The sequence below is a fragment of the Macaca mulatta genome, chromosome 11 (assembly GCF_049350105.2).
Source record: "Macaca mulatta isolate MMU2019108-1 chromosome 11, T2T-MMU8v2.0, whole genome shotgun sequence".
Classification (NCBI taxonomy): domain Eukaryota; kingdom Metazoa; phylum Chordata; class Mammalia; order Primates; family Cercopithecidae; genus Macaca; species Macaca mulatta.
Genome location: NC_133416.1, coordinates 101,603,262 through 101,626,634, shown reverse-complemented (window position 1 = coordinate 101,626,634; position 23,373 = coordinate 101,603,262). Strand labels below are relative to the sequence as shown.

The 23,373-nt window shown below is 45.9% G+C and overlaps 2 protein-coding genes across 4 annotated transcripts in view; one reads left to right on the top strand and one right to left on the bottom strand.

The window, feature by feature from the left end:
- CEP83 (centrosomal protein 83) overlaps nucleotides 1–13,239 on the top strand; it is a 171,455-nt gene extending 158,216 nt beyond the window's left edge. The window contains exons 17-18 of one of the 3 annotated variants that reach the window (XR_013401261.1): nucleotides 11,988–12,053; nucleotides 13,168–13,239. The gene's annotated coding sequence lies outside the window, so the exon portion shown is untranslated. Of the gene's footprint in view, nucleotides 1–11,987; nucleotides 12,113–13,167 lie in introns of those variants that run through there. The other 2 variants (XM_077954768.1, XM_077954769.1) reach the window with 2 other exon arrangements.
- Nucleotides 1–23,373, bottom strand: part of PLXNC1 (plexin C1) — a 156,962-nt gene that overhangs the window by 7,744 nt on the left and 125,845 nt on the right. The window contains 5 exon segments of the mRNA NM_001261691.1: nucleotides 336–443; nucleotides 539–570; nucleotides 3,513–3,567; nucleotides 15,606–15,709; nucleotides 18,340–18,517. Of these exon segments, the coding sequence (NP_001248620.1) occupies nucleotides 336–443; nucleotides 539–570; nucleotides 3,513–3,567; nucleotides 15,606–15,709; nucleotides 18,340–18,517 (477 nt within the window).

Here is a 23,373-nt window from a genome sequence, read left to right as displayed (position 1 = left end):
TTTATTGCACATCTATAATAACAAGTAAACAAAAAGGAATAATTATGCTGTCAACCTAAAAAATAACAATAATAATGAAATGGTAGGGAAAGATACTGGGAACAATATTAAATCTCTGACTGAAGATACTACAGCACAAATTTGTAAAGTGCTATTATCTTTGTAGTGTATAAAAAGAAGAACGGGGTAGGAAGTGTTTACAATTTAAACTTTCATTTTGCTTTGCTAGAAGGCACAAGGGATTTGTAACATTTTCACACTTCAGTGGAAATTAAGTCAAACATATCATACACCCCCTAGGTAGCCATCAAGTGCTCCCAGAACAGTAAGTGTACCTTGGTCGACAGCAGCTTTGTCAGATACATTTCTTTTACTTTGAACTTGTGCTTCCCTCGATGTCTCTTTCCTTGCACATCTTGGAATGCTTCCGAATCTGGTAAAATCTGAAGGGAAGACAGCAGAAGCGTTACCCAAGGAGACCAGCCATGCTACAGAAGGCATGCAATTCAGCGGTGAGCACAAGAAAGCCTGAACTCACCAAATGGCAGTGGTCATCTGAGTATTCCACATCTGAACGCCAGAGAAAGAGGGGGAGAAAGCAGTCCATTAAAAAAAAGTCAACCATAGGCTAATTGGTCTTCTCATAAAAAGCCCCATTTGTGCTATATACTGAAGTTACTTGAGCTTTTTGACTTGAGCTACATTTTTCCCTCTGCTGCATCTTAAGATCTTAAGAATAGCGTGAAGATGGGACGGGCTAGGGATTGGAGGGGGAAGTAGATTCCCTAGTGATCTCTGATCTCTTGCTGTAGGAAAGACTCAAGCCTCATTCATTTAACAAATGTACCTAGAGCACCTCCTATGTGCCAGGGACTACTGGGCATATAGCAAGGAATAAGACCTAGTTCCCACCCTGATGAAATTTGCATTCTAGCCAATGAGAGACATCAAACTTCTAGGTACACAATTATAATTGTGATAAAGGTTATGAAGGAGAATTATATGCTAGGAAATTATCTAACAAGAGACTAAATCTAGTCCAGGAGTTTTTGAGGAAGGGATGTTTGAGCTGAATCTAATGAAGAGATAGAGTCAGCTAGGCAAATTGCAGGAAGGCCCAAAGGTAGGAAGGAGCTGACCCTTTCTAGGATCTCAAAGGACAATGAGGTGGTGTTCACAGAGCAAGCCGAGAGTAGTGCAGAGTGAGGAAATGTGGCTGTAAAGGGTAAGGGAGTGGTAAATGGAGGGAAGAGTGGAAGTAAAGCATTTGGTTTGTTTTAAAGTTGAGAGAGGCTCAGTGGCTCACATCTGTAATCCCAGCACTTTGGGAAGCCAAGGCAGGAGGACCGCCTGAGCCCAGGATTTCAAGACCAGCCTGGACAATATAGCGAGACCTCATTTCTACAAAAAAAAAATTTTTTTTTTTTGGAGACGGAGTCTTGCTCTGTTGCCCAGGCTGGAGTGCAGTGGCACAGTCTTGGCTCACTGCAAGCTCCACCTCCCGGGTTCATGTCATTCTCCTGCCTCAGCCTCCCGTGTAGCTGGGACTACAGGCGCCCACCACCGCACCCGGCTAATTTTTTGTATTTTTAGTAGAGACGGGGTTTCACCGTGTTAGCCAGGATGGTCTCAATCTCTTGACCTCGTGATCCGCCCGTCTCGGCCTCCCAAAGTGCTGGGATTACAGGCGTGAGCCACCACGCCCGGCCTTCTACAAAAAAATTTTAAAATTATCTGACCATGGTAGCACACTCCTGTAATCCCAGCTACTTAGGAGGCTGAGATGGGAGGATCATTTGAGCCCAGGAAGTTGAGACTTCAGTGAGCCATGATTGCACCACTGCACTCCAGCCTGGGCAATAGCGAGACATTGTCTTAAAGATGAGAGAGACTAGCACATCTTGAAATGCTAATGGAAAATGGGGAGTAGATGGAGAGGGAAAGAAAGTACAGGTGAGAAAAGAGATTACTGGTAGTATAAGGATAGAGAAGGTTGGAAAGGATGATGGAACCCAAAGTACAGGTGAGAGACTGGCCTTGAATGGAAGAAGGTCAGCCCATGAGCATCAAGGAAGAAGGCAGGTGCAGGTAAGGTTGGTAGGTTTGGTATTGGCTGTTGAGGGACTTCTGATTTGTTTTCTCTGTAAAGAGTGCAGGGTGAAGTCATCTGCTGAGAGGAGAGCTGTGTAGGTCAAAGCTTTGAGGAGAGAAGGCAGACATTATGGACAACACAGAGATGAGCTGCCCAGAGAAACCCAATGAGAGCAGGCTGTGTGGAGGGCCCTGGTCAAGTTGGGCACCGTGAACTTATAGTGACCCCCAGTGTGCCATTATGTGCCTTTCTTCCGTGGCTCCCTAGCTATAGGGTCAGGAAAAGATAATCGTTGGGTTCATCCAGGGTTGGGATTTTGACAGAGGGGCTGATGATAGGACAGAGGTACAGGAGGTTCAGAGTATTAGCAGGATGATAAGATGGTGGCTCTCAGTTGCAATGAACGGGAACTAGCAGCAGTGCTGACTGACGGGAGGGCCCACGAAGAGATCCAAACCTAAGATTCTACTATTCAATCCCCAAATAACAGGCTCTTCAAAAGGCCCAATCTTTGAAACCTAAAACCACAGCTCTTCCACTTTTCAACACAAAGACACCATCCCCCTTAAGCTGGAATGATAGCAACACTGCAAGACGGCTTCACCACAGCCCCATGTAGTGATGGAAGGTGGGTTTCCCCAAAGGAGTCCTACCCAATCATCCTGTCTGTATAATCAGGAGCCCCACATTCCCTGTTTGCACTGACCAGATGCTCCCTGCTCCTTCTAATAGTGAATCCAGGAGTCAGGAAGCCCTACCTCTGGCTGTGTGAAAGGAGCCTGTTTGGTAGGAGCTCAGAACCTTTCCAAGGGCTGAGAGCTGATTGTCTTGACTGGGGTATAATTTCTCTGGAGACAAACCTGGAACAGGAATTTCCTGCCCCAGGGCTATCAGGGAAGCAGAAAATCACTTTAGAGACCAGCCTATTGACTTTCCCATAAAAGTTCCCCCTTTAGTTTGTCTCTCTCCAATTTCTGGGAATTTCGCAAGTGCTATCACAGGAGACTTGGACCTTCTAAGTGGATTATCTTGTTGGTTCAGCGCTTGCTGTGGGGCTGTGTGATGATTATCTGTACTCTTCCCTCTCAGTTTGCCAGGGGGATCTCCTCTGTTAGCCCCCATCCTTCTAAAGAGTTGGAAAAAAGCTATGAGATTCTGCCCTGAGCTTAGGGCTATAAAGAGGCAGCCATTTCCTCAGTGCTGGGCAGTCCAGGCCAACCACCATTTATAGTTTCCTTTCCTTCTTGCAGGGATCACATTCTTAGGACTGGAAAGAGATCGAAATGGCTTTTCTCAGCTTTCAGAGAATTACATAGTAACAACTCAATCTCACCTTTGTGACAATACAGCTGAGAGAGACAAAAAGCAATACTTTATGAAGCTGGGTGAGAACAAAATGTTACAATATTATATTGGTTACCTGAAGTAAAATTTGCTATCTTCTTAAAGACTTTTATAGTGGATCCATTTGATATCTGAAACCAAAGATAAAAGATATATGAGTTTTCAAAATTTAATGGATTTCTCAACTTCACCCAGGAATTAGATGGCTGGATGGATCTTACATGCTCTCACTTATTAAATCAAATATTTATCAAGAATTACTAAGTTCTGGGCACTGCGCTGGAGGCTGGGACTAAATGACAAGCAAGACAGTCTCTCTGTCCTCAAGGGGCTCATGGTCCTGTGGAGGAGGCTGATGAGGCCATGGGAGGCAGTAGGGTAGTACGCAGAAGGTGGAGGCCAGGACTCTGTGGGACAGATGGAAGGTGGGCAAGCCCTGGAAGAGGGGAAGACTGAACTTTGTTAGGACATTCCCCCCAATTCTCAGAGGCCAGGAAAGACCTAGGCCAGTTTCATTTTTTGAGGTTAAAAAATTGTTACTTGCTGTGGACTGAATGTTTGTGTCTCCTCCAGATTCCTATGTTGAAATCCTAATCCCAGTGTGATGGTATTAGGAGGCAGGGCTTTTGGGAGGCTAGGTCATGAGGTTGGAGCCCTCATGATGGGAATAGTGCCCTTATAAGAAGAGACACCAGGGCCGGGCGTGGTGCCCCACTCCTGCGATCCCGGCACTTTGGAAGGAAGAAGAGGAGGATCACTCTCAGGAGTTCTGAGACCAGCCTGGGCAACATACAGAGACCCCTCTCTACAAAAACATATTTAAAAATTAGCTGGGCGCATTGGTGCACACCTGTAGTCCCAGCTACCTGGGAGGCTTGGGCGGAGAATCACTTGAGCCCAGAAACTCAAGGCTGCAGTGAGCCCTGACTGTGCCACTCTACTCCAGCCTGGGCGACAGAGTGAGACCTTATCTCTAAACAGAGGAGGAAAAGGAAGAGACAGCAGAGCTTGCTGGTCCCCTCTGCTTTCCACCACACAAGGATACAAGACGATGGCTCTCAGCAAACCAGGAGGAGGGTCCTCACCGAGCTACTAGTACTTTGCCCTGACTGTGAACTTCCAGTCTCTGGAACTATTAAGAAAGAAATGTTTAAGCCACTCAGTCAATGGTATTCTGTTAAAGCAGCCCTAACTATGACACTACTCTATTAAGAAATGCTGAAACAGGTTTTCAGAAATTGTGGTATATAAAGTTGGTGTCTACCCTATGACAGAGCCGTTTCACATGTAGGTCTTTAGTCCACAGAAATAAGTATAAATCCTGATAGGGAGCTATTTGTAATTGTCCCAGACTGGAAACAACTCAAACATCCATCATTAGAATAATTGGGAGCATATTCATACAACAGATTATAAAGCAATGAAAATGAGCAAACTACTGTTACACGCCACATGGTTACCATCATAATGTTGAGCAGAAGCAGCTCGACAGAAAAGAAAGTATACTGAATGATTCCATTTACATAGAGCTTGAAAACAAAAAAAAAAACCCAAACGGTCAAAACTATCATGTTAGATATTTGGAGACGAGAGCAGTGGCAGTGATTAGGAAAGGCCAGAAGAGGGCTTCTATTTTTTGACATGGGTGGTAGTTTCAGGACGTGCTCACTTGGTGATAATTCATCCAGCAGTATGCTTATAATTTATTTATTTTTCTATAGGTATATACAGGTGGAGCATCCCGAATCTGAAAATTCAAAATGTTCCAAAATCTGAAACTTTCTGGGTGCTGACATGGTGCCACAAGTGGAAAATTCCACACCTCATCTCATGATAACATGTCACAGTCAAAACCCTATAAAAACTTTGATTTGTGCACAAATTATATAAAATTACCTTCAGGCTCTGTGTATAAGGTATTTACGAAACATTAATAAATTCTGTGTTTAAACGTGGGTCCTGTCACCAAAATACTTCATTATGTATATGCAAATATTCTAAAATCCAAGCAAATTCCAAAATCTGAAATACTTTTGGTTCCAAGCATTTTGGATAAGGGATATTCAACCTGTGACATTTTTTCAAAAGCTTGTAAAATCACAAAATTTGCATATACTTTTTAATAAAAGCTTTGAAATTTAAGCATAACGTGGGACATGCTTAACTTTTGCTAATATTAAGTGTGCAGCTTGATGGCTTTTCACATTAAATATATACTGACATAACCACTGCCTTTATCAAGATATAAAATATTGCAAGGTCCTGAAAAGTGCTCCCATTGTCCCTTCCGAGACAGTGACCACCCCATCTTCATCCAGAGGTAATTACTTTTCTGTCTTCCATCACCATTTATGAATTTCGCCTGTTCTTGGATATCACATAAATAGAATCATACGGTATGTACTGTGTCTAGATTTTGAGGGTCAATATAAGGTCTATGACATTTATTCCTGTTGCAACTACAAGTAGTTCATTCTTTATTACTATGTATTAGTTCATGTAGTATCAGTATACTACCAAAAACTGGCATACAATAAAAGAATTACCGATACATGCTGCAGCATGGATGAACTACAAAAACATGCTAAGAAGCCAGTCACAAAAGACCACATATGTATGGCCCTGTTTATATGAAATGTCTATAAAGATGGGAGCAATAGACACGAGGGACTCTAAAAGTGGGAAGGGGGTAGAGGCAAGGGCTGGAAGACTTCCTCTTGGGTACTATGTTCACTGTCTGGGTGATGGGATCAATAGAAGCCCACATCTCAGCATCATGCAACATACCCTTGTAGCAAACCTGCACATGTACCCACGAATCTAAAACAAAAAACAAGAATATATGAAATGTCCAAAATGGGCAAATCTATATAGATAGATTGTAGATTACTAGTTGGCTAAAGTAGGGGTGGGGGAAATAAGGAATGACTGCTAATGAATTCAAGATTTCATCGGGAGCGATGAAAATGTTCTCAAATTAGATTGTGGCAATGGCTGCTCAATTCTATAAGTATACTTAAAACCACTGCATTGTATACTTTAAACAAATGAACTTTATGGTAATATAAATTATATTTTGGCTGGACACAGTGGTTCATGACTGTAATCCCAGCACTTTGGGAGGCCAAAGCAGTAGGAATACTTGATCCTAGGAGTTCAAGACCAGCCTGGGGAACTCAGATCTCCATCTCTCCCCACCAAAACAAACAAAACAATGCTGAGCATTGTGGCACATGCCTGTAGTCCCAGCTAAGGCAGGAGGATGGCTTGAGCCTGGGAGATCAAGGCTACAGTGAGCCATGATTGTGCCACTGCACTCCAGCCTGGGCAACAGAACAAGACCCTGTCTCAAAAATTAAGCTTCAATAGAACTGATAAGAATTGCCACAGATTTTAAATGTATACATTTGACAAAGAAAGTCCTCTGTATATATTGCCTCTTTTGGAGTTAAAGTCAGGCGTTCTCACCTGAGACCTTTTGGGACCATGGAGACCAGGGTCAAGTGGCTCTACAGTGCCCCTCCCCCACACCCTGATGGGCACTCACAAATCCCCAGGCAAGGAAGTGCCCTTCAGGCAGAGGGGGACAAAGATGCCAAGATGCTAGGGGCAGGCCTGGCTCTGTGGGAGGAGGGGCTCATTCACAAAATTATAAGACAAAGGGGTGGCAAGGAGGAGGCAGGTCAGAGATCCACAAATCCCCTTCATTCTGGAGGACTGACCCTGTCACTTCTGAACCTTATCAGCTAAGTGACTTTTCCCTCCACTCTGAAGCTCCAAAGCTGTTCTCAATTCTAATATTAATTTGGACCTGGCCTTCCCAATTTGGAAAGAGTGGAAACCTAGAATTTCTCTTCTGGCCTGATGCACATTGGTTATCAGAATGTACAAGCTCGCCTAGCAAGCACCAAAGGATTAAAACCTAATCTCCTTCAGGTTGCACCCATAGGGAGGAACACAGAGCAAGAGCCAGCCCTCAAGAGGCCCTCAATCACAGCTGTCCAGCCAGCTGTGTCCAGCCAGCCACTAAGTTTAGTCCAGAGGCCTCCAACTGCTGGTGTGCATGATATCTTGGTGATGGGGTGGGGGCAGCACTAGACAGGGGCCAGCTGGGGCCATCAGGCCTCTGCAAAGTGTCTCCAGCAGGGATTCTTAACTCTTACTGAGCTCTTCGACTCTGCTTCTACTACCGAGCATCCTCTCCTTTTCCCCTTTAGCTATTGTTTGCTGGCTGATTTTTCAATTCTCCTCCATATTTGATGCAATTAAAGCAAATGCTCTATGCAGGCACCCCCTTAGCAATACTCAGACACTGAGTTTATGAGAAGCTTTGAACATAGTTACAAAATTCCTCCCCACGAAGAACTGGATATGCTCTGTTTCTAAGCCAATAAATATCCTTTTATAAAAGGAAGCTGGTGATTCATTCTGGGTAATTGTCAAAGAATGAATCCCAAATGTCTCCCATTGTGTGTTGAGCCAATACTTCACTACTGTCAGACACTTTGTTTTGCCAAAAGCGAGCACCCTTACTCTATAATCACAAACACCACGGATGGGCCTTCTGATAAGAAGCGCTGCCAAAAGTTCAAATGTCTCTTCAAGAGCTGGCAACAGGCCGCTGCTGGTGCTGTGCTCAGGCATTAGGATAGCATAGACACAGCTTGTACCAAGGAAATTTTACTCTGAAATTATCTCCCAAGAGCAAGTGTAGAAGCATTTTATTAGTGGATGAGTTGTTTGTGTGTGTGTGTGCATTTCTAACTTTCACAGCTGCTCTAGAGCTGGAACATTTCCCCCATGTGACACTTTAACACGATTATAAAGACAGAAAAATAGTTTATTTACAGATGTTTGTGGGGGAAAGGTTTCCGTTTTCTTTTTAGCACAAGTCAGCTGCTGCTGAGGTAAGGACAGAAATGCCTTTTTGAAAAGTGCCCTGGAATGCAGAGTGTTAAAAAGATGATGCCGTTTGTTCCATCTGAGGAGCTCCAAATGCTCTTCTAAGAGTGACTCATTAATCGTCCCCTAGTCCTGTGAGGCAGGGAGCATCCTCTGGGCCCCTACTTTAGGGATGAAAACCAAATTAAATCAAAGAAAGATTAATGTCACTAGCTGGATCTGCAGCAGGATTGTTTTTCCAGCCCAGAGCAGAACTGGTACGCATGGCAATTTCAAATTAAATTCCTTCTAGTCTCACAGTGTTCTAAGATTCGATGTGACAACAGGCGATTCTCCTCCAATCATCAATGGAGGGGAATTGGGGCCACCCCACGTTAGAAGTGTCAGAGATGGACTGTAGACTTTCCCATCATTAGAGTGAGGAGTTGTAATCACTCAGGGAGAAACAGACCCATATCAACAACTTAAAGTCATTTCTAAAATAAACAGGAGCTACATATCTTCCAAACCATTTGCAAGTGAAGGTAAGATTTCTTTATAAGATACCATGTTTATGGCATAACTTAGAATTCCATGAAAAGAGATTTTCTAGAAATGTAAGGTTGAACTTATGTTTAACCTTATGAAACTACTACTTTTGTAGGCAAATATGGTCACCTATTGGCAATTTCATATGGCTTCGCCTAAGAGAAATGCTAGCATTGTAGCTATAAATTTTATGAAAAATTATGAATACGTTCTGAATATTGTGATAATTTAAAGAAAAAAAATCTAAAAACATGATAATCAAATCACCACACAGAAACTCTGACTGAAATCTCTCATTCCTGAAATCACCTTTTCTGCTGAAACAATCTTATGTGAAAACAGAATTCTATTCCACATCGTGTCCCAGCAGCCACATGCCAATATTGCTGTCCCTCCGTCAATATCGTCTTCTCCCTCAGCTCTTCTCACTGACGCCCCAAGGCTGGAAACTGATGAAAACAAAATCTTGTTTCTCAGGGCTTGAGGGATAACCTTGCCGAGTCCTTCAGCACAGGGGTTCACCAGTGCATTGGAAGGGGCCATCAGAACGTCCTCCACAGGCTGGTCAAATCACACAGAAGGTTCTGGACACCCAGGGGAGGGCTTACAGGATGCTGGAAACCAGAGAAAATGCCACAGGGCTCCTGCTTCTCTCTTGTTTACTTGAAATTAACCTTCAGGCCACTAGCCAGCTCCCTCTGCGGACTATTAGTGATAACCCTGAGACTGTCTTCCTCCTGAGGGAGTTGGGCCGCCAAGAATGTGTGGGAAATTGCGAAGCCCTGAACACTTAAGACTCAAGAGTGATCCGGTTGGGTTGGGGTTGTCAGAGCCCAGATGCCTGAGAGAGGCCTCCCTTTGGATGAAGGTAACTGTCATCTTCACGGACTGCTGGCCAAAAAGAGGGTTAAAGTAGAAGTAGGGAAGCATTTTGATAAACTCACAGACATGAGATTTGTCCTGGGATTTTAAGAGAAGTTACCCTTTATGAATTTGACATCAGAGAATGTAACTACCAGGATTTCTCCTCAATCAGGCCCAGCTCTCTAGCCAGGCTGCCTCGGAGGTTAGGAGCATGGGCTGAAAGCCTGGATTTGGGGAAGGTATCCCTCAGGCCCTGCGCAGAGCCCCAGTCTCTAGAGTGCTTATTTCATCTGCTTTCAGCCTTGAGGCATCAGTGAAGGAGCTCTATGACTCTGGCCAAGTTTCTTAGCCTTCCTGGGCCTCAGAATGGGGCTGATAGTATTCATCTCATGGAGCGGTAAAGAAGACGGAAAGAGCTGCTATTGGGCAAAGCCCTAGAATAGTGCCCAGCACACGAGAAGCATTATACGTGTTAACTGAATATCTAAAGACATTCACACTGCAGCAGACCTTTAGTGATTGTGCAGTCCCTTTTAGTGTCACAGATGATGGACTTGACTAGAAGGATTGCTGACCTTACTTAACAGACCCTTTGGGACATTCCTATGAGTTTTAAATATCTTTTGAATTACAAATTTGTTAGCAGTGACCACTTCTGCATTAGTACACATCTGTTAACGACAGCAGTTAAACAACTCTTCTGCCTCTCAAAACCTTGCAGCTCAGAACTAGAAGTATGATCTTTAGAGAAAACTTCCTGCCCAATGCCTGTCCTGCACACTCGCCACTACTCCACAGCAGGGTGCAGGTGCAATAACTCGGCCCAGCCAAAGGTCACAGCAGGGTGCGAGTGAGATAAAGAAGGCTGGACCCCAGAGAAACCACCCTGCCACGGTCACAGGGGACGAGCATGCCCCACTCCCTGAACATGCAGGTGCACGTGCCCCAGACCCTGCTGGCACCAGAGCAAAGCACAGTCCCCTTCATAGTCAACGCACACAGAATGACATCCAGTTAAGGAAGCGCGCTGCGAGGGTTTAATTATAGGGGAGAAAGACTCCTCTGGCTTCATGTGTAAAGACACGCTTAACCCTTTGTCTGCACATGACAGAATGACACGAGCAGAAATGCACCCTCCTCTGTGTTCATCAGATGGAAAATGGGAGTAAGGAAAGCACCTGCCTCCCAGGGTTTTTGTGGACATTAATTGAGCTAATACGCGTGAGCAGTGCCAGGCACTGGCTGCCATGGTTATCGTCACGGAAAGCAATTCCACGGTGCTGGGGGTTGCCAAGGGTGTCAGCCAGTAGGTGACAGGGCCCTGCCAGCAATGTGGGGCTCTGGGGGCTGCATCTAGTCCATGAGATGCTATATTTTTGTCGTGCCCTCAGATCCCCTCTAGAAACCTGTTCTTCAAATGTGCTGAGAGTAAATCATTCAGAGGAGACCAGCTACACTGTGTTTGCCCTAAGGACAGACAAGGAAGGAAGAAACAGGCTGGCTCTCCAACAGCAGGGACTTTGTTTAGATAGTAGGAGGAACTGGCTGTCACTACAGATTAACTTTAAAACCTAACTAATTTGGACTAATTGGAGGGAGGTGAGTCTGATTCACTTAAAACTCCGAATTAGACCCTATTTTTAAATGAAAAAAAAATTTTTTTTTTTGCTTTTAAGCACATACAGTGACTCAAACTAGGGTACTTTAGTAAATGAATAAGACTGATAATTAGCATCTTGTCTCTTTGGAGGGAAATGCTAGTGCTCAAGAGAAAATTTTTTCTTTAACGAAAGGGTAAAAGCAAACTTCAGCCCAGCCCTGTCAAATTACTCCCAAATTTTGAGTCTGCGGAGGCGCTGCTTAATCAAGTATAGATGTAGGTGGCTGAGGGTGGTGGGGGGATTATTTTCTCCAAGCAGGCTTTGAAAAACGGAGCTTTTGAGATGGTCCAGGCATAGAGAACACAGAGCCCAGTGACCTCCCGTTTCCTTCAGGCTCTCTGGTTTATTTGCCTTATGGCTTAGCTTTTTAAACATAAGGAGAATCCTTTAAGCCCTCATGTCCTAGGCTTGTCATTTATTACCACCATGCAGCAACACTGGGGTATGAGGCCAATAAATCATTTGGACGGGAAGTGACTACAGGCCGGATTAATTTCATTATCATCCTTAAGCAGATAGGTGTCTAGCACGGCCTATGTCTGCAGTGAAGACTGATGTTCTATCTCTCCTGACAGGCTTTCCCCCTTGCCTTGCAGACAGCTGTGGTGGTTCTTCATTCTCCCTGCTGGAGAGACTTGTCCTGCCTCCTCCTATTAATGGCAGTGAGTAGCCCCATCCCCTGCCTCTGCGGCCCACCCCATGCCCCACGGTGGCCGAGGGATGCTGAGAGGCCTGGCGGGAGGCACAGCTGAGCAAGCCAAGAACTCCAGTCAACAGCACCAGAGGAGGGCCTTGGAGGCTGTGTCCCCTCTGAACTCGCCAAGACAAGCCTGCCACCCAGACACAGGGAGAGGTGCTGGCCTGCAGGTCTGGAACCCTGAACTGATGCCATGATAAGCACTTCCACCCAGCAGGGCAGCACCTCTGACTCTGACCTCCTCCTGGCCATTACCTTCCCTCTGGGTCTGTGTTTTTCCAAACACAGCCAAAGATGCCCCTTATTCCTGAGCCCAAGAATACACACTTTTAGAAAACTCCCTGGGGAGTTTTATGAATTCCAAAAGCTAAGAATGACTGCTCTTGGCAAGATGATCCCAGGGTTGGCAAGTCTGAGCTATAGGAGAGTGAGCACAGGGGCAAGTTGCTAGCCTGCGACTTTCTCTGCTAGACTCCCTCTAGCAATGCTGCAGGGGCAGCACCTCCTTAGTCATCACCCAACATAACCACTTCCAAACTGGGTGACCCACTCAGCCAAACAGCCCAAGAATGGGCGTTCTCTGTCCCTGGCCATTGTAAAAGAAGCTCTGCTCAGGAACAGTCTCTCTCCTTCCTGGGCGAGGCGAGAACCTGGCAGAGTCCTAGGTCCTTCCTGGTGCAGACCTGTCTCCCTGGGACTATACAGCTGTGAAAAATGGGGGGTGCCTATCCTCCCAGTGTGCTGGGAAGCTGCTCCTCCTCCTGTCTTCTCCATCTCTAGGAAAGCACCTGCCTCCAGGCATCTGCACAGTCATCCCCAACTGACATCCTTGGCCCCACGCACCCTCGTCCTACTATCCCTCCCATCCACATGACTGTGGTGTCCTCCTCCTGAGCATCCGATTCCATTTGTGTGTCTGTGTCTGTCCAGAGCCACTGCATTATTGCTGGACAGCACCAATCCTCACCAGAAATCCACAGCTTCTAATGGGGCTCCCTATTTCCAGGTTTGCACCCCTTCTATCTACATCTCACACACAGCCCCAATCATTTTCTGAAACACTAACCTTCCTGCTTCAGGACCTCCCATGGCTTCCCACTGTTCTTGGGATAAGACTCAGAACTCTTGAAGAGGCTGCTCCCATCTGTGTGATCTGCGTCTTCCCTGCTTGCCTCCCTGCCCCTACATCTTGTAAGAGGCCGCAACACGGACTGGTTCAGCGACGGACCCTACAGCCAACTATCCAGACCCGAATCTGGCCCTGCCACTGACCAGCTGTTACGAGACCTCCCCGAGCCTCACCGTACCCATCTATAAAGTGGGGTTAATAATAGGACTCATAGGACTGCTATAGGATAGAATGGGGCAAAATACTGAAAACGCCATTGCAAAACTATAACAGTGAAAGACATCTGAAAGGTGAACAGTGAAAGGCATCTGAAAAACACCTTTCAGATGCCTTTCACTGTTATAGGACAGTGAAGCAGATGTGTTAGAAGACAGTGAAGAGATTTGACCTAACCAACTCCATCTTGCGTCTAACCTCCAAGCTGCCCTTGCTTATCCCTGGGTGTAGACTGAACTTTGGGAGGAACTTACAGTTTAACACAAAGACGACGACAGCCCTTTTCCAAAACCTTCTTCTTGCCTGGGGATTAGACTGCCTTCACAGGACTAACAAATTAGCCACAAGATTGGGATTATGGTTTAGGAATCATGCAGCTGGAGGCTATAAGATTCTGACTCTCCCCAGATTGCTCCTGGGGATAAAATCACTATTGTAAAACCTAAGACCAGTGCTTGAGATATTTTGCAGACCTTGTTTTTTTTTTTTTTTTTTTTTTTTTTTGAGATGGAGACTTGCTTGCTCTGTCGCACAGGCTGGAGTGCCGTGGCACCATCTCAGCTCACTGCAACCTCCGCCTCCCAGGTTAAAGCAATTCTCCTGCCTCAGCCTCCCAAGTACCTGGGATTACAGGCGTGCACCACCATGCCCAGCTAATTTTTTGTATTTTTAGAGACAGGGTTTTACCATGTTGGCCAGGCTGATCTCGAACTCCTGACCTCAGGTGATCTGCCCACCTCGGCCTCCCAAAGTGCTGGGATTACAGGCGTGGGCCACCATGCCTGGCCCAGAACCTGCTCTTGATGGCTCAGCTGGTGGCACCCAGATCAATAAACTGGTTCATCTGATCTTGTGGCCCCCACCCCAGGAACTGACTCAGTGCAAGAAGACAGCTTTGACTCCCTATGATTTCATCTCTGATCTGACCAGTCAGCACTCCTGGCTCACTGGCTTCCCCCAACCCACCAGGTTGTCCTTAAAAACTGATCCCTGAACGCTCAGGGAGACTAATTTGAGTAATAATAAAACTCCCATCTTCCACACAGCCGAATTACTTTATCTCAATTCCTGTCTTGATAAATCAGCTCTGTCTAGGCAATGGGCAAGATGAACCCATTGGGCAGTTACATTACAGGGACATGCTGGAAACAGTACCTAGTGTGGTGTAAGTACTTCATAAGTACTGGCTATAATCAGCTGTCACTGCCCTCCTTCCCCCTCGCCATTGCCCCTCTCAAGTTTTGGCTAGTCTAACACGCATGCTCTCCCTTCCTTACTGGATGTGCCTGCACCCTAGCTCAGTCTGGCTAAATTCTCCTCATTGTTTAGGTCTCAGCTCAGTCATAACCTCCTCCAGGAAGCCTCTTGGATTCTCCAAGCCACATAGCACTGTTACACACAAGGTGTTGCCTCTTTATTTGTCTCTCCCTCCTTTTCTGCACCCCTTCCCCAGGGCTGCAGGCTCTGTGAGGGCAGGAACCTGGTCTTTGCTTCTCTCCCATGCAGCCCCAGCTCTTTTCACAGAGTGGATATTCAACAAAGATTCAGATAATACTGCTAAACAAGTGAACCCCAGTATCCCAGTGTGTTCAGGAACCTTCCCTGCCTCCTTTCTCATTATGTGCAGGTTTCTCTGGCACTCAGATCTCTGAGAAGTCACGTGCACCCCTCACCGCCCTCGGCACTCACCCAGTATGTGGGTTAAGAGGCCAAAGGAAGTATCGCTCAATATTGCAAACAAACAGGAAATTTAGAACTTCTTCAGGAAGAAAGGACCTACACAAAAGGTTACAAGGCCTACTGTGAATGTTGTGGAGGGAGGTGAGGCTTGGGACTTCCAGGGCTTTGTTTAGCATCAGCACACTTGGCACCCAGTGGAGGCTAAAGGATAACTCTTCTCTGGCTTTCCTAGGCAGGTGCTGAACCTCCGGGTGGAGAGAGTTCAGGAGATAGGAAAATCATAGCCTTCTGAGAAGGGAACACCAAGTACACTGTGAGAGTCCTTCATGGGCTTGTCTGCACAAGCAATGAAAAAAAACTTCAACCCCAGACACAACTGATCTGCAAGTTATTCCAGGAAATGGGTGGGAGTCCTGGATGTTTTAAAAGAATGTTCATGAGACTAGGATTGGGGATGAGGAAGGAGACACGGGGGTCAAGTCTTGCTGTTACCTCATAGTGGCCAATGGTGTTTAGCTTGGTGATTCCATCTTCAAGAATCACAGAGGAACTGTCGATGTCCAGAAGTTCTTTCTGTCGTGTGCCCACTTGAAGCTCTGAAAAAGAGCATTTTGTTCCTTTTTAGAGTTTTAAAATGCTACCACTTTCACAAATGTACGGATAACTAAAACTTGAATAAAGTGGTAAATCTTTGTTTGAAGGTGTAGAGATGTTATCAGCCAGACTAGTAGCCTGAGTTCTGAGTTCTGTTGTTTTTTTTGTTTGTTTGTTTAGGGCTCTGATGTTTCAAACCACTTCTTCCCTGATAAGCCTGGAAGTAAAGCCACTGAAGACAAAATAATGCATTCTATGAGGGACTAAGCTCTTCAACAAAAATTCCAGAAGCAAATCTGTATATGCTCACACTTGTGTGGCCACGTTCACAAAGAGAGGCATGATATGAACCATCCCTGCAGGCTCCTGTTTGGGGTGGAAGGGGAGGCATCAGTGTGCGAACGTCCCAGCACCACAGGGTGCAGACTGTCTGGCCAAGGCTGCCAACCTGTGCCTAGGTCAGAATGTGGTGCACAAATGTGATTTTTTTTTTGGAACCTGCATGATGTTTAATTATTATTTTAGTGTCGACTCAGTGCCAACATTTAAAGATTAAAAGATTGCATATAGGCTGGATGTAGCAGCTCAGGCCTGTAATCCCAATACTTTGGGAGGCTGAGGCAGGGGGATTACTTGAGGCTAGGAGTTCAAGACCAGCCTAGGCAACATAGTGAGACCCTCTCTAAATTTTTTTTAAAAGTTTTTAAGTTGCATATAAAAAACTGGATAACTGATTTCTTTAAAAAAAAAAAAATCTAACAGTCTTAACAACACAATCTGCGGTCCACATGGCAATCACTGAAGCAAATGGCACTGTCCCCTTGGATGGCGAGACCTTTCCCATTAGGTCAAGCTCCACTGCTTTCTGTAGTCCCAGGTGGCTGACATCCCTTATGTATTTTCTGCCCCTTTGGGCATCTGCGTTTTTGAGCCTCTGCTGTAAGAGCTCCAAGCATAGCTGCCTCTGGTGTTGGATTTCTTTTTTTTTTTTTTGGAGGCAGGGTCTCCCTCCATTGCCTAGGCTGGAATACAGTGGCACAACCTGGGCTCACTGCAACCTCTGCCTCCCGGGTTCAAGCAATTCTTCTGCCTCAGCCTCCCAAGTAGCTGGGACTACAGGTGTGCACCACCATGCCTGGCTAATTTTTGTATTTGTAGTAGAGATGGGGTTTCACCATGTTGGCCAGACTGGTCTTGAACTCCTGACTTCAGGTGATCCGCCTGCCTTGGCCTCTCAAAGTGCTGGGATTATAGGCATGAGCCACCGCGTCCAGCCTGGTGTTGGATTTCAATACAGTTGATGGCTTTGCCTCAGAAACCAGCCCTGGAGGTAGTCTGGGAAATCAGCAGGCATGCAGAAGCCTGACAGGGCTGACAGGCTGTGTCCCCAGGCTCCCTATTTGCTCTGCTCCTTGCCTTCCTACTTTAGGAGGCAAGGGACACCCAAACTCAGGAAAAGAGTAAGGATGCTACTACCTGCTCATCAGCGGCAGGACCAAGACTGTTGGGCGGGGTATGCCCATGTCTTTTGTAGTGAGAGCCACACATTTGCAAGATGTATGCTCAGGGCAAGGAAGTTGGGGGTCTGGGGTCAGGGTCATGGTTTCCTGGCTGGGGCTTCCCCTTTGATCCTGTATCTAACCAAATGAGCTAAAATGGTCCTCAAGCGGCTCAACAGTCACCCAAGGAAGGAAGCAGAAGAGGGGTGCCTTAGCAGCCCTACTTTCTTTAAAGCCAGATCACCACCAAGTTGCCCCACATTTGCATGGTCTCAAACTTCCAAGACCCTGCCTCAAAGCTTTCTCAATGGCCTTTTAGCAGGGGGCTGGACTGGGAGGGCCGAGTGGGAGGATTTTAATTGTCTGCTTAGTCAAGGCCTATAACTGTACATCAAGGGGAGGTGAACCTCGTTACACTGTCTGTCACCACCATGATTTTATTCTTCGTTTCTGTCCCATTATTTGCTATAAAATCCCACGACAGTCTCCTGGGAGGACTGCACGGAGCTCAACTTTAAAATGTTGATGAACATTTGAGTGAAGTGGGGCCCTGTTAGCTTGCTCATGCATATGCTCTCCTTTGCAGTATACCAATAGAGCCCGAAAATGAATTCATAGCAGATGCTGCTGCACACTGGGGGAGGACGGAGCATATACTTAATACAGGATGTGATTAGCAGAGGAAGATGACCTTTCTAGCAGGCTGGAGTTAACACCCAGAGTCTGAGGCACCCACTAAAGACACGCTCAGTATCACAACAAACAAATCAAGTGCCAATGTGAAATGCAACACACGCAGAGGGCCCCGTGTTGACACCTTTCTGTACTTCGTGATGCAAGGTGACTCCGTGCGGGCTCAGGGTCTGCAGTCTCATGAATCTGATTTATAGACGTAATATTTAAAAACAACAACAACAAAAAACCCCGCCATCTTTTAAGAACGGTGCTTCCTTCGAAGAATCAGGATGCCCATGAGAGAGCAAAGCAGTCTCTTGGCCCCTAGACATGCCCTCCAGGAACAATCTGGCTGTGTGAGTGTCACTGAACGGAAGCTGGTGGGGGTAAGGAGGGAGGGCAGGCAGGGAGGGAGACTCATCAGGGCCTGGGACCACATAGCTCCCGCACTGCCTTACCAAGACCAATTTCATTAAGCTGAAGTCCATAAGGAGAACCATTTTTGCTTAAGAATGCTTGGAAAATCTTTTCTTTGGCTTGGCCTATGGTGTCACAGTCGAGAACATTGACTGAAATATTCCGACAGACATCTGCACTCTCGTTTTCCGGGATTTTTTCAAAGACGACGTTTAACGCCTGCAAGAATACAAACAGATTTCCAAGTCTATTAGATAATTGCAATCTGAAAGGCATTTCATAAAAGACACAAACCTTGGCAAGTCCCACTAATACCTCTGACGGCACATTAGCAAACACTGTATTGCATTATACTACTTTCATCTTTTCTCCATAATCCATTCTTTTCAGGGATAATGGAAAGGAAAACAGAAAGTTAAAACTCTCATTATAGAGCAAGCATTGAATAAATATATCTGAGAGTAAAAATATATATATATATACACACACACGTAAATAATCTAAAAATGGTAATTTGGTGATTTCTAATTTCATCCTCAAAAGAAGTAGAAAAAAAGAATTGGAAGGGTTCCACAGTAGATGAGGCAGATTGGTGATTATCTTTTTTATTAACAGGACCACAGAGTCCCAGAAGTGAAGTTCTAGGTGACAGGAAAGGTTATGAGGTCCCCATATTGACCACATCAAAGAGATCACTTTTTTTTTTTGAGGTGGAGTCTTGCTCTGTCACCCAGGCTGGAGTGCAATAGTGCCATCTCAGCTCACTGCAACCTCCGCCTCCCAGGTTCAAGCAATTCTCCGGCCTCAGCCTCCCAAGTAGCTGGGATTACAGGCACATGCCACCACACCTGGCTAATTTTTGTATTTTTTCAGCAGAGACGGGGTTTCACCACGTTGGCCAGGCTGGTCTCAAACTCCTGACCTTGTGATCTGGCCACCTCAGCCTCCCAAAGTGCTAGGATTACAGGTGTGAGCCACTGTGCCCAGCCCAAAGAGGTCACTTTTTAAATATGCATCATTAATTACAGGAATACTCATCTACTCCTCCACTCCCAACATCCTCAGTCAGATGGTTTCCCCAGCCCTCATTAAAGCACTGAGATCCCCACCCCATACTATGATTCTTGCATTAATTACTTTACATTTCAGCACCATTACTTAACGTTTTGTCAGTTAACATTCTCCCACTGCAGCAAAACTTCAGAATCAGACTAATGGGGGAAGTAAGGCCTTTGTGCACGTGTGAAAACACAGAACTAGGGAATATTTCAAAATGAACTGAAAAGCAATTCCAAGTTTACTTTGTCTAAGAACAAATAGATCTAAAACAACCAAGTTTTACCTGATACGTACCCTCACAGGAATTGATTCAGGGAAGAGCTAAGAATATTTTGCAAATAGCATAACATAGCAGTTTAGATTCTAATGCACCTTGGCAATCACAAAGTCAGAAAGGCTTCGGTATGGTGTGAAATGCACAATTATTTAATGTTTTGAGCCTAGCTTAATAAGGGAATGTAAAATGATCAAGTAATGGGAATTGTTTGTTTGTTTTGTTTTTTAAGGAGCAGAGTTTAATAGGCAAGAAGGAAGGGAGAAGACAGAAGAAAGATGCTCCCTCATACAGAGACAGAGGGAGGGGGGCTCCAAGTCCTGTGGACACCACCCAGGTATATATACAGAGGCTGCAGGAGGCAATGTCTGATTTGCATAGTGCTCAGGGGCGAGATGAAAACACAAATAATATGGAAGATGGGAACCCTCAGGCCTACCTCAACTTAAAAATGGGTATAATAACAGTACCAGCCTTCTAGCATTGTTATGGAGATTAAATGTGATCATGCATTCAAGGGCTTAGCACAGGGCCAGGCTGCTGGGAAAGGCTTGATAATATCGGTAATAAAACCTGTTACAATTATTATTGTTGGTATTAGTATGCACTCATTTGCACACAGATTCAGCCCACATTGAACAGCTAGGACGCCCACTCCACGCTCAGTATCTCTAAGAAGGAGGCTGCCAGCAATGAACCCAGTGGAACCCAGTGGACTCCTGGCTTTCGTCCCAGCCCACCACAAGCCAGCTGGGTGACCTCTGAGCCCATCCCTAACCAGCTGGGTAACCTCTCTGTATCTTGCTTTCTCATCTGCAAAGAGGGCGTAACAGCAGTAACTGCATAGCTCTTAGAACAGCGTCTGGCATGTGAGCCCGTGACTTATGGACCACTGACGTGGATGTGGGGCTTCTGAAATTTCGGGAGGTTCTCAGGGCTGTATCTTCCCTTTAATGCTGCTATGGTCTGAATATTGATGTCCCCCTAAATCCAGGTATTGAAATCCTAACTCCCAAGGTGATGGTACTTGGAGGTGGGGCCTTTGGAGGGGATTAGATCATGAGGGCAGAGTCCTCATAAATGGGATTAGTGCCCTTATAAAAGAGGCCCCAGAGAGCTGCCCTGCCCTTTCCGCCATGTGAGAACCCAGCAGGAAGGGACCATCATGAGAAAGGGGCTCTCACAGGACACCAGCTCTTGATCTTGGACTTCTCAGCCTCCAGAACTGTGAGAAATAAGTTTCTATTATTTATAAGCCACCCAGTTTATGGTGTTTATAAAGAGCTGAGACAAATACCACTAAATATTGCCCTTATAATCCTGTTGATAATTATGCAAGAGTAAATTTTGTTCTGGTCTCAACCAAATGATTAAAACTCCAAAGCAGTGGAATCTGAACTCTGAGGTTAGCTGGTGATCTCTGTCTGGCCTGTACGAGTTCCCTCCTACAACAGAGTCACTCCCTTGCCTGCTCTCAGAGAACCTTTGTGTTCTGGGCCAGCCACCCACTAGGAAGGGATTCAAAGGCCTGTCTGCTCACAAACAAGAAACAAAAAATACCAGACAGTTGAGAAGGCAGGGAGCTGGTGGGCAGAGTATCTGGAAGGAACCAACATGTGAAGCCTCACACCCAAGCCCTCTCCTCGCCTCCCGTTTCTAGAGATGTTTCCTGGGGCCTCTGGGACCAGATGCTCTGCCAAACACATTTCAAGACCTATTTCTCTGAACCCTCCCAACATTCTGGTGCAGGAGGTTGTATTATTACTGCCATCCCTGTTGTAGAGTGAGGGAACTGAGGCACGGAGGGGCTGAGTAACTTGCTCCAGGAACAGCTCACCAGTGGCAGAGCCAGGAATTGAAGCCAGATTTGCGTAACTGCAGAACTGGTGCCACAAACCCCTCGGCTATGCCGTCCCCGCTTTACCACCCATCCTCCCTCCCTCCTCCTGGTTCCACCTATAGCCCCGGAGCCCTCCTGACCCTCCAGAAACCCTGGCTTAGCCCAGGCTGTAAGCAATGTCCTAAGCTAAATTCCCCACACCAGTGGGAGGGGTGGGTGTGAAGGGGTCAATGCCGGTCCCACCACCTATGGTCTTATTGGGGTCTTGCCTTATTTCTCTACAAGGTGATCTTCTCATGGTGGGGTAACTGCAGTTAAGCTACTTCACAGGCGTTTCTAAAGAGAAAGATGAATGGGAGGCACCTTTTAATCAGAGCTTCAGCAATCCCAGCTTGTTTAATAGTTTTATAAATATTTGTGAAACAGCATTCTATTACTACCTAAAGGGCACTATTGTCTTCAACAAAAACACCTTTTTATGGGCAATAAATGTTCTTTTTAAAAACATCACCAAAAAAAAAAACCCTTACTGGATGTGAAATAATGTAAATCTGCCACTGCCTCCACAGCTAGATGGGTGGAAAAGAGGTAAAATGGCATTTTACAGAGTCCACAGGGAATTCTGAGAGTAAATTCAGACACAAATTGATTTGTGTTCATTTTTTATGCTGCTAACACTTAGTGCTCAAACAGCAGTTTCTTAAGGCGCAAGTACAGTCGAGGCCGTTGGCGTCCGCCTCTTAACACCTCCACCCCCAGGCTGGGAAAGCGCACGTGGGCCTCTGCTCTGTGCCATGTCAGACAGCGTGACGTCACAGTGTCTGTCCTCAGCCACTGTACCCCATCAGGGGAGATACCTCGATGGAAGTGCCATCTCTCCAGCTCCCACACTCCACCAAAGCCCATTTAACCAGCATGTTCTCCTGCCCTATTTGGTATTAGGGCTGGGATGTCAGAGACACGTTATGACATGGTCCTTGTTCTCAGCTAATTCACAATAAATTTCAGAGACAAAAGCATCACCTGTGGGATAACAGTCACCCATCAGTGGCTATCACCCTCAGCGAGTGTCCACAGACGATTCTGAGTAGGGAGGACAGCAGGGGTCAGGGCCCTGAGTTCCAGGCCCAGCACCAGGCCACCTGGACCCTCCCATTCTCTGCTGCTCACCAGCTGAGGGAATGTAGGGAAGTCGTCTAACTTCTCTGAGCCTTAAAATCCTCATTGTTCCTATCTCAAAGGAGTGACAGGATCACTAAATAATGACATATAATAATAGCAAATTGAGTGCTTTATAGGTGCCAGACACTGTTTTAAATGACGTGTATATATTTGTACCCTGTGAGGTAGATTCTTTTACTCATCCCCTTGTGGCAGATGAGAAACTGAGGCACAGAGAGGTTAAATGGCACAAGGTCACCCAGCAAGAAAATGGTAGAACCGGGTACTCTAGCTCCGTGTTCTTAAATACTTGGTGATCCTGCCTTTCAAAGTACAAGAATGTTTTGTAAAGTAAGCGTGGTCCAAATCCATGGGATGGCATAATACCCAGAAAATACCCATGAAAGCCTAAAGAGCTGTGAAATGTACACTGGTCCCTTCCCCAGAAATCTGCCCTCTGTTTAGAGGAACCGCCCTGCCTCTTCGTATTTCCTTGGCAGGAAAGTGTCAGTAAGCTGTGGCGGCAGATCCGGTTTGTTGTCCAACCAACAGCCATCCCTCCTCTGCTAACAAAGGCCAGGTCTGCACAGCGGTGGGTCCAGCCTGGGTTGGGAGGCATGATCGGCAGCAACTGCCTTCTCTTTCACCAGAGCTGGTCATGTAACCCAGCTCTGGCCAACACATAAAAGCAAGGGTTTTCTCTCTTTTTTAATAGACAAGGTCTCACTCTGTTGCCCAGGC